At 38.2% G+C, this 11,529-nt stretch overlaps 1 protein-coding gene across 1 annotated transcript in view; it reads right to left on the bottom strand.

Annotated features, from left to right (window-relative positions):
* Positions 1-11,529, bottom strand: part of SRRM1 (serine/arginine repetitive matrix 1) — a 45,002-nt gene that overhangs the window by 27,651 nt on the left and 5,822 nt on the right. Inside the window, exons 5-9 of the mRNA XM_011977911.1 lie at positions 10,515-10,630; positions 8,974-9,177; positions 7,989-8,183; positions 7,583-7,702; positions 5,484-5,758 (exon numbers count right to left, since the gene is read on the bottom strand). Coding sequence (XP_011833301.1) covers positions 5,484-5,758; positions 7,583-7,702; positions 7,989-8,183; positions 8,974-9,177; positions 10,515-10,630 — 910 coding nt within the window. The remainder of the gene's footprint in view (positions 1-5,483; positions 5,759-7,582; positions 7,703-7,988; positions 8,184-8,973; positions 9,178-10,514; positions 10,631-11,529) is intronic.

Here is an 11,529-nt window from a genome sequence, read left to right as displayed (position 1 = left end):
TTTAAAATAAAGATGGGGTCTCACTATATTAGTCAGGCTAGTCTTAAACTCCTGACATCAAGCAATCCTCCTGCCTCAGCCTCCCAAAGTGTTGGGATTACAGGCATGAGCTACTGCACCCAGCCAAGGTGCCTTCCTGCTATTACAAAAATGGGTGTGACTACTCTCAAAAAGAATTTATGAAGAATTAAAAAATTCCTGTAAGACCTTTTTGTCATATCCGAACACTATCTGAAGTGAGGCAAGAATTTTTTAACTGTTTAATGAAAAGCCTCAAGAAGTTCTACAATGATTTTCAAATCTTGAGATTCTCCCAAGAAAACCAACATTTAAGGGAAATTGGGAGCTGCTACTGAGGAGAACAAGCTCAGTAAAGTAAACCTCTGTGTGCGACTTGCACTTCACAACCTAAAATACACACCCTCCACACCCACACTCTCTCTCACACTCAACTTCAGAGAATTCATCAACATGAAAGCTTTTAAGCAACCACTATAGGTGGGTTCAGAAAAGTAAAAGATGATAAATGATTAAGAAATAAGATCTGATGAAACTTTCACAAAGATATTTGGTCTAGAAAAGAAGAATGGCTGCCCAACAGACTAAAGGTTCTTTATGTAGAGCATAATCTTCACAACAGCACGGGGGATTTAAGCTACCCATGAAAAAGAGCAGACCGTCACAAATGGTAAAAGTTATTAAATACAAAGACTCAAGAATTCTTTCCAAAGAGCTAGAAAGAAAAAAAGGCATTTCTATAGCTAAAGTAGTAGGACAGCAGTGGGTATCCTCTGAATTATCCAATTGTCTTTTGCCAATGACATAGAAATATGGTAACTACCTTTGGTAAACCTGCTGTATCGGACATACTATTAACACAGATGCTAGTATCACATCCCTTTCTCCCTGTTCCATTTCATAAAGAGGAAACCTGAGGCTTAAAAAGAAGCAACTTCACCTCAGTCACAAAGACAATTTAATTGAGCTAAGATGTGAATCCAAGAGTCTATTTTTAGGGCATGGGTTTTGATCTGAACAACTATCTCTGCTTATAGTATCTATCCATTGCTACAACTAAAATTGTTAAGTATATTCACATATAAACATATATATACCATAGATTAACCTGAAACACCACTTGAGAACATCTCAGTAAGAAATAAACCTACTGACAATTTGATCCCCTCGGGATCCTGATACCTGTTTTGTGTGATTAAAGCAATTATCATGGAATGTTTTACTCAGAATGCAGATACATCTCATTTAACAGACATTCACATTCAGAATTCTGTAATGGTTTATTCCAAGGGGCAGTAATTAGAGAACCAGTGATCTAACACAGTAATTGCATCTTTGCAAAAGAAATCAAAATGAAGAATTTACCGGTATGCCTTTTCAATGAACAGACTTTTCTTCTTTTTTTTTGAGACGGGAGTTTCGCTCTTGTTGCCCAGGCTAGAGTGCAATGGCACGATCTTGGCTCACTGCAACCTCTGCTTCCCGGGTTCAAGGGATTCTCCTGCCTCAGTCACCCGAGTAGCTGGCATGCACCACCACGCCTGGCTAATTTTGTATTTTTAGTAGAGACAGGGTTTCTCCATGTTGGTCAGGATGGTCTTGAACTCCCGACCTCAGGTGATCTGCCCACCTTGGCCTCCCAAAGTGCTGGGATTACAGGCGTGAGTCACCACGCCCAGCGACTTTTCTTAAAATTTCTACGTAATAAGCCATTTGGACAAATCACTGGATTGGGTAAAGAATGGCTATCACTCAATTAGATATCAGGAATCATGACAGTGCAAATAGCAAACTGTATTTCATACTTGTATTTTAACAAATCCAAAGAAATAAAATATTTTAAAATTGTTAACTATTTGAGGCTCTTTTTTTAAGTCCATATTTTTAAGTGTTACTTAATCCTCAATTTCTGAAAAGATATTATGGGCATCTAGTTAAAAAGTGCATGTCCAAGTTACCACCTCAGAGAACTGGGTTCCCAAACTTGCTTTGGAAGCTGATTGATTGGACACATCTTCCCCTAAGAAACATTAAAAATGTGGTTATGCTTACCAGATACTTGGCAAAAGCCTATTCATTATATAATACCAGTGAATTGTAACATTATTTACATTTTCCCCCAATGGAAATACACATCTGGAGTTGCATCCTGATTCAATTTCTCACTAATTACTTAGCTAAAGTAGTCTTTATTAATACATTTATATTAGCTGGGTGTGGTGGCATGCGCCTGTAATCCCAGCTACTCATGAGGCTGAGGCAGGAGAATCCCTTCAACCTGGGAGGCAGAGGTTGCAGTGAGCCGAGATCGCACCATTGCACTCCAGCCTGGGCGACAGAGCAAGACTCCGTCTCCAAAAGAGCAAGACTCCGTCTCCAAAAAAAGAAAAATTTATACCATCAAACAAGGATCATTTATATGCTCCTACTCTGGTTTCATACAATTGAATCAGCATTATTAATATTATAATAGCCCTTCAGATTTCTATTTTTCTAGATGAGACTTTACACCATTTACTTTTTGGTAATGTTGTTTTATTTTAAGTATTCAAGGGACAAAATCATTCTAGCATGAAGTCAGACAACGTAGAAGGCAACTTTAAAACCAGAATTTTAAATTTACTCCAACAGTCCTATTAATTATTAATCTTAGATCTGCCTAAAAGATCACTTATAAAGATAAGTTATTCTGTGACCAGCAATAGTAAAGTAACCATTAAGTGTCTAGATAGAGAGCACAATTTATGTGGCCAAGCTAATCTAAATAAAATTACCACACCGCCACCACCAGTATCAATCATGTTAACATACTTCACTGACTGTGCCACTGATTTCAAAGCACTATTTTATGTACTACTAAGATAATGTCAATTTAACGAGATGTCAATAATTACAAATGTTTCCCCTAAGATCCCTTCAGATGACTGTATACTCTCTTTCAAATAATTAACCTGTAAGTTCCCCTAAACACTTTTCCTGCCTCCCTCCCACTCCATTTGCCCACTATCAAGAACAGAGCCCTAAGGCCCTGATTAGTGGCCACTACAGAAAATATAACTGTAGTATCTATTACATTTCAATGATGTTACTGTTCTAAGTAGTGGAAACTGCAAAGTAATTTCTGAAATTATACTACCAGACACAGAAGCTAAACAATTTCAACCCTGCCCTCCATCTCACCTTTAGCAATCAGAGAGGAATTCTGGGGTAGGAAAGCTGGGAAAAGTATTCATTATTTAACTGGGAATGGCAACTCAAGTTTTATTCCTAGCTGGTTGACCTTGACCAAGTCAACTAACCTGAAAATCTGTTTCTTGCTGACAACTGTTAAGGTCTTCTCTAGCTCCGAAATTTCATCATAGGGGGCTAGGATCAGTTTAATATAAAAAGTTATGTCTGGGCCGGGTGTGGTGGCTCACACCTGTAATTTCAGGGGTTGGAAGCTGCAATGAGCTATGACTGGGCCACTGCACTCCAGCCCGGGTGACAGAGTGAGATGCTGGCTCTATTTTGGGGAGCAGGGAGGAGGTGGAGGAGAGGTTATTTCCAAGTAGCTCAAACCAATATTCAGCTCCAGTGGTCACAAGGGAGACTCTGACTAGAGCCTGTAGCGCCTCTCTTTGAGTAGGCTGTTTGGACATGGAAGCCCTGTCCCAAAACCCACAGAACTACTTATTTTCACCATGGCTTACTTCTTTCCTATGTACATATCCACTCTGTCTTGTTTGCAAAAAATATATGCCAAAACACAAGAAATTAGCATCTGTGCATATGCTTTTTAAAAGGTACCTAATAATTCTTAACAATCAACGTATTTTAACAAAGATTGGTCCCTCTGTTCAGGTAGTTTTGCAACTCTTTGGCTATATGATAAAAATAGAAAAAAATCATCACTTGATGTGTTTTTGCAAAGTAACAGGTGGAAACACTTGTTTTTTCCCCTAGAGAGCTTTGTGGCTCCAGACAAAGAGTAAATATTCAGAAGTACAAACTTCACAGGAAAAGACAAAATAGGTCAGGGCCATGGGCATCAGATTTGGACATGGTAACTAAAAATGGACTGAAATTTTCCCAATGCTGAAAAGCAGTATGGTACATGAGGTTATAGAAATAGTGATCCTGAAGCCCCTCTCTCAAACTGAAGACTGAACCTGGAACAGTTACAGGCTTCTCTACTTTCACTAGCTGCTTGTATAAGGGGCCAACAAAAATGTCCATGTCTTATTTAATCAATGTATCACTACAATAAAAATGTCACAATTCAGAAAACATTACTTTTTAAAGACTACCATAAACCACTGGTCACCCTTTCACTCTATCAGCTTATCTATGCCTCATTGTCACAGATACAAAAAAGGAAAGCAAAATTTGCCTTCCTAGGTATCACCACATTGCATCGTTGGGGAGTGGAGAGAGAACGCAGCAGGGTGAATAATTAGCAATGCCGATCTCATCAAGCTCACTAAAATGTATAATGAAAATTTTGTCCATCCCCATTTCTTTGTTTCTAACCTGAAATTTTTTCTCTCTTTTTTTTAAGAGTCAGGATCTCGCTACGGTGCTGAAGCCAGCCTTGAACTTCTGGGCTCAAGTGAGCTTCCTGCCTCAGCCTTCTGAGTAGCTAGGACTACAGGCTCATGCCACCACACCTGGCTCTAACGTGAAATTTTCAATATGATCATAACAACCCCAGTATGTGTTAACCTACAGATTGCTCCTTAAAATTCAATTGCTATAGCAGCTTTTAAGATCCTCCCCATCCCTTACTACTCACCTTTTAGGCTGTATCATTCCAGCCCTAAGCTCCAGAGAGCCTGGTTCAAATGGACACTAGTTTTTTCCATGCGTATTTAATGCTCACAGAACAAACCCCAATAGACCACAACCTTCACTCAGACTAACACAGCATTCTACTTGCCTGGCAGGATCACAGATCATAAATTCCTCAGAAATCAATCTGCAGAATAAAGCAAGGACAACACTCAGAAGAACCCTGCCTAGAGCCTAAATTAAAAAAAACAAATCAGCTTTTAAGAGGACACCATGTCCTTTGCTTGGGAGCGCAACGCGGCCAAGAAAGAACTAAAAGAGAATATGAAGTCCTCCTACTTAAGATATCAAACCAAAAATCTTCAGGAGAAAAAAAAGTTAACTGGCCTCATAGTAATAAAATGATCTCTTATCATGCCAACGCAAACTTCGATATGTTACCCCAAGTCAAACAGCCCACGGCTGGTAAAAGATTTATCCACCTGCGCAATGCCAGAGGGCATTGCTAAAAACAAAATGCTTTTACACATAAAAAAGCCCCAATATTTTAAAGCAGGAAAGAGGTAGGCCTATAAGCAAACTTACAGAGAGTATCAGACACAAATATCATCTAGCTATTTTATACTTTGAGAGTAAGCAGGTGCAGTAACTGACTATGCTTTGTAGTCAAAGTTTCATCTGTGTTTGATTTTTACCTTTACCTGAAGTTCTCCCTGGAGACACAGAAACACGACTTTTTCTTGTACGGTTTGACTGCTGGGGTGTTGGGGAATGCCGAGTTTTGGGTGGTGGAGTTGCAGGAGGTGATGGCCTGTGCCTTCGCCTTGGAGGACTTGCTGAAGGAGATAACCTACGAGTTTTCCGAGGGGGGCTGGATGTCCTCTTGGGAGGCTTCTTTGGTGGTGACCGTGAACGAGATGAAGAGGATGATGAGCTACTCCCAGACAAGGATGCTGAAGAACGTCTTCTTCTGTGGAATAAAGTATTCACATTCACTAATTGCACACTTATAAAGAACGGCCTTACAGGTATGAACAGTTTACACAAAAATACAGCTATTTTAATCCAACTTTTGAGTTTATGTAGCTAAGCACATAAATGAGTCCAAAAGAATGGGGAAAAAAACCATAACCTAGGCCAGGAAACAGCTAGTTCTGAGACTAAATATAAACAACTTAATCTGATAAATGCTTCTGTCTGTGTTCTCTCTCCAGTTATAAAACTTGTCAGGTTGAATGCTATAATAAAATAACTAGTCCTTCTGCCTTAGGAATGGTATTGGTGTTTTGGAGTTTGCATACAAAATTTGGGGGCAAGGTATTTTTCATTTAATAACACAATGTTGAGAAACCTTTAGGTTGCATTTTTTAAAAAGGTGTGCAAAACTAAGAATTCATTTAGCTACATAAACTTAGAAGCAGGGGCCTCTCGAATTCTGCGGCAAAATTTGTGTTAAGTTCTGTTGCAATTATGTGTACCTGCAGAATTCACCTTTGGCGGAAGAATTCCTGAGAACCTGAAAAAAAGAAACCCTACCTTAAGTGTGAGACAAAAACTGGCTGAAAGGGAATCTTAAACAATCTGTAAAATATTGACTGCTAAATGGCTGAGTAAGCACAATTTAAACATGCTGTTTGCAAAACTCCGGTATAAGAAATAGCTGTTTCCACTAATCTCGTACTAGGAAGCACCAGCATTACTATTCTCCTACAGGGGAATTAGAAAAGTGTGATGCCTGAAAACTGACTGACCATTTACCTCACTAATCTCCTCTATGAGCAATAACACATCAATTCTTTGTAATAGTGGTAATAGTTCAATATATCTTGACAACCCCTCCCCAAAGAGAATTTTCAAACGTATGGGACTCTGAAAAACCTGACTGCAGAAACAAAGTAACTTTACAAAGCTTACTTGATTTTTCCCCTCTTTATTTCCAAATTGATTTGGTTCCCTGAAAAGAACTTTAAAAGATTCAAACAAAAACTTCTGTCCAAAATAAAACTGGAAGCTTAATCATTGACATTTCTTCCAAAGCCAGATGAAATGTATTGCAAGAAGGCACAAAAACTCTGCTACCAGTGCACTAGAACTCTACTTTGGGTAGATTTAGCCACTAACTTTTTGTTTAAAGTGATATATCCAAGATTGAAATATTTTATCATATGCTCATTTTAGAATGATTTAAGAAAAAGAACACTGGTACAGTCGGGGTTTTCAAAAATAGACACTAAACTAGTAATAACAATTATATCTATGGAATACAGATATATTCCCCCGGGATTATGGAAAACTTCCAGGTTATGCTATTTCTGTCTGAATTACTTATAAGCCTCATTACTTCTATAATGAGAATTTTCTGAGAATTTTACAAAAAATTCATAGAAAGTATTTTTCTCAAAGTATAATAGCAAATGATTTACTTTAATACTGGCAAAAGGAGCTTACTGGTCCTATCATCAGCTACTTTTCAGAAGCCAGTTAAAAGCCAAAGAGAAGATGGCCAATTCCCTTACTTAGTAGGATTTCTTGGTGAACTCTAGAAGGGTAAAAGTTAACAGAAAAGTATCAATAAGATGATTAATTTCTCGTTTACTTTCCAACACCAGACTAGACATTTTTCATAACAAGGACAATTGCATTACACTTCAAATGAAACAGATTCTTTAGAAGACATTGTCTAATATCACCTATGAGTTCTTTCTTCCAGGGACACTAATTTACAGATTATCCTAAAAGAAAGATTATCCAGAAGTGTCAAACACTTGACACTTCCAAATTTTAAAAATCTTACCGTCTTACAGGTGATCTACTCCTTCTATGCCTTGGTGGAGGAGGCATTCTTCTTGGTGGAGTTCTTCTTCGAGGAGATGGCCGCCTTCTTGGACTTGGCCGCCTTCTAGGTGAATACGATCTGCCATAACAAACAGAATTAGGTCCTGAATAAACCAGGAGTGAGGAATTTCTTGCCTTAGTTTTCTCAATGGCTACATCTAAAAAATAAATTTCAAGGATCGCAATTTTCCATTTATGTAGACACTTTTATGGTACACAGAAAAGTGTCCTCAAATTCTCTGTGTACATTCAAAAAATATTTGTACTAAACATCTTCTACTGCTTTGAAATTATTTATCTAATTGTACCCAGTACAGTAGCATATAAAACCTAAGATAGTTGTTGATCTTAAAGCCACAACTCACCTTGATCGGGATCTATGGCGCCGTCTAGGTCGAGTGTGAGAAGGAGAGCGGGACCGCGTCCGGGATCTTGATTTGGAGCGTGACCGAGATCGTGGTCGGGCCTTCTCCTTCTCCTTTTCTTTTTTAGAATTTTTTTCTGGAGAAGGTTCTTTAGGCTCTGGTATAGGTTCAGGTTTGGGAACTTTCAGAATGTCACTGTGGAAACAAAAGCTTTTTTTTTTTCTTTTGCCTTCTTGTACTCAGACTTCTAAATCATTATACAATGATGTAATAAATTATTTCTAAACCTTTTCAAAATTTACAGACTTGTCTCTAGCTCCAAAAGATACATACGATACATACACACCTATCAGTGAAACCGAGCAACTAATAATTCTAACCGCGTACATTTTCTTTTCTTCTGAGACAGGGTCTCACTCTTATCACTCAGGCTGGAGTACACTGGCATGATCTTGGCTCACTGCAGCTTCAACCTCTCAGGCTCAAGTGATCCTCCCACCTCAGCCTCCTGAGTAGCTGGGACTATAGGCATGTGCCACCATGCCCGGCTAATTTGTGTGTGTGTGTATATATATATTTTTAGTATGGAGTTTCACCATGTTGCCCTAGGCTGGTCTCTAACTCCTGAGCTCAAGCGATCCACCCACCTCAGCCTCCCCAAGCGCTGAGATAACAGGCATGCGCCCCTGCATCTGGCAACCACATACATTTCTTAAAAGTGCGAAGTTGTCCACAATACATTGAGGAAAAAAAGCAAGTTACAATACACAAAATACCTGAAACAATTTAACCAAAAGATAGTAATGGTCACCCTTTGGGGCATTTTCTTTAAATATACTTTCCTAAACAATTTCTTTTCAACAAACTAATTTTACAATTTAAAAAATCTAAAAGGAGAATAACTAGTTTAACTCAGATGTCATTATTTGCAGTCATTATTAATCTAAAATTGTGATTATTTATAAATGAATTTTTATGTACTTGCCTAGTAGAAGTAGCCTCTTGTACTGAAGGTTCTTTTACTTTCACTGAAGGTTCTGGGAGCTCTGGAGTTTTTTCCTTCTTTTCTGGAGCAGGGGAAGGACTCCGGCTCTTGGTTCTGTGACGGGGAGATCGAGAATGACTGCGCTTTCTCTCTCTCCTGACAGGGGAAGATCGTCTTCTAGGGGAAGGAGATCTGGATTTGCGTCTAGGATGAAAGCAATTTTTTTCAGATTTTTAAATAACATGGATTGGAAGAGAGGAGTCAAAGGGAGAAGTGAGGATTAATCTTTAGTTACACTACTGTTGTTTATATCTGAGATGTTTCCCTATGGAAATAAGACATCCTAATCTCACCTACTTGATAGGGAAGAGAAAGACAAGCAAATGAAAGATAACACTCTCGAGTGTATCAGTTATAAGGGAGGAAAGCACTGACTTGGGACTCTAGACTTAGGTTCTTTATCATTCCCAGAGCTCAAAAGACCAACTTTTCAGAGGCAAAGAGGATGCTTTAAAACCAACGATAATCTCTGACAACAAATCAAACTCCCAAGCATGTAACATTTAGATGCGGACAGATTACAATGGAGTTCATCAGGAAGAGTCTCAGTATGCCAGAAAAATGACTAGTACCATTAAAGCAACATGTTCTTCAGAAAAGAGAAATATATCAAACATGAAGAAGATAGCTTTTTTGGAAGAGAAACCCTCTTTTTGTTTAATAATAGCCTGCCTAACTCAAAGGTTTTTTTTCTTATTCACACAGAAGGAAAATGGCAGGCATACTTCATCAATAGTCAAGTAGTTACCACCATGACAATCTGTGCTTAGCTCTGTAAGTATTACTTCCACAAGGAGATTTTAATAGCAAATATATAAATGAAAGGGACAAAGAAATTACCAATTCTCTTACTAATTCCAGCAGACATTTATGAAAGAAATAAGCAGAACCCTAAAAATAAAAAGCCTAATGGAGTTCTCACCTTTTACCACAAATACAGAAGCTGAGTCGCGGATTTAAAAATGTGAACCTAACAATAGTCTCATTGGAAGGAAGAAGAAAACAAATAAATGATCTGAAGTTTGGGTTCAGTACAACCATCTAAGAAAAGCAGAACAGGGAATTAGGTAAGTATTACATGAATGGCTAATGAGTACAGGTTTCGAGTACAGATTTCTTTTTAGAAGAAAGGAAATGGAAAAAAAAAATGAGTCAGAGTACATTTTAAAAAACCCAAATTAACTGTTATGAACTAAAGCAATATGGAAGAAAAGTTTAAAGTTTTGATTTAGGAATTTAGAGTTGGACAACTCATCAAGATGTGCGAGACACTGATGGTTAAATTATCTGTCTCAAACAAAAGATGACAGATTTCTTCAGTCCAGAGGCAAGCCATAGCTCACCATGAAAACTGCATGATGGAAGAAATTCCTTGAATAGCGTTGTTAGATTCCTTTTTAACTAAGGAAGTTTCTACACACAGAATTTCTCAAGACCTAAAGTACCTGTAAAACATCAGTTATGCATCTATTGCATGATACCTTCTTGGGCTACGAGACCTCTCCCTTTTTTCTCTGCTGCTTTCTTTTTCTTCCTTATCCCTTTTATCTTTGTCTTCATCTTGCTTTTTCATAGATGCCAATTTTTCTTGTTCAATCTGCAAAGACCAGGTTTTCAGAGTACACATAATTGAATATTTGAGAACAACAAACTGAAGACTACTTTCCACATGTGTTAAACACCAATGCTATTAACTATCATTTCACCAGCCTCTTCTTTTGAACCAGACTGTTCTTTCTTCACTCACACTACAGACACACATTAAGATTGGTATTATCGCCACTCATTTACAAATAAAAATTCACTGAAAGTTAATCTCTAAGATCTGAACTAAAGAGACGTTTTTAAGCTTACTTCAAGAAAAAAAAAAAATCAAAAATCACTTTCACATTGACCTTATTCTTTCTGGGAGCTCATCTGTACTGCCCACATTAAAAGTTTATGCTGGCCTGGCACGGTGGCTCACATCCATAAACCCAGCACTTTGGGAGGACGAGGGTGGGCAGATCACTTGAGGTCAGGAGTTTGAGACAAGTCTGGTCAATATGGCAAAATCCTGTCTCTACTAAAAATACAAAAATGAGTCGGGTGTGGTGGTGTGCACCTGTAATCCCAGTTACTCAGGAGACTGAGGCACAAGAATTGCTTGAACTCAGGAGGCGAAAGCTGCAGTGAGCAGAGATCACACCACTGCCTGGGTGACACTCTAGCCTGGGTGACAGAGTGAAACTGTATCTCAAAAAAACAACAAAAAACAAAAACAACAAACCAAAAACCCTTATGCTTACCTTTCACAGTGTTAAACTCATATTTCTTTTAAGCTACATGAACTCATATAGAAAGACTTTGTAAAAATCTAGCAAATCACCGGACTGGGAAAATGACATTCTAAGCTCAATGTCTGGTTGGAGGGAGGAGCAGTGAACCAAAATTGAATGTTTCAATACAGTACAGCAAAGCAAAACAACATGAAAATCCTAACTGGATCATGTACGA

The sequence above is a fragment of the Mandrillus leucophaeus genome, unplaced genomic scaffold, assembly GCF_000951045.1.
Source record: "Mandrillus leucophaeus isolate KB7577 unplaced genomic scaffold, Mleu.le_1.0 Scaffold185, whole genome shotgun sequence".
Lineage (NCBI taxonomy): Eukaryota > Metazoa > Chordata > Mammalia > Primates > Cercopithecidae > Mandrillus > Mandrillus leucophaeus.
This window is presented reverse-complemented; position numbering and strand designations above follow the sequence as displayed.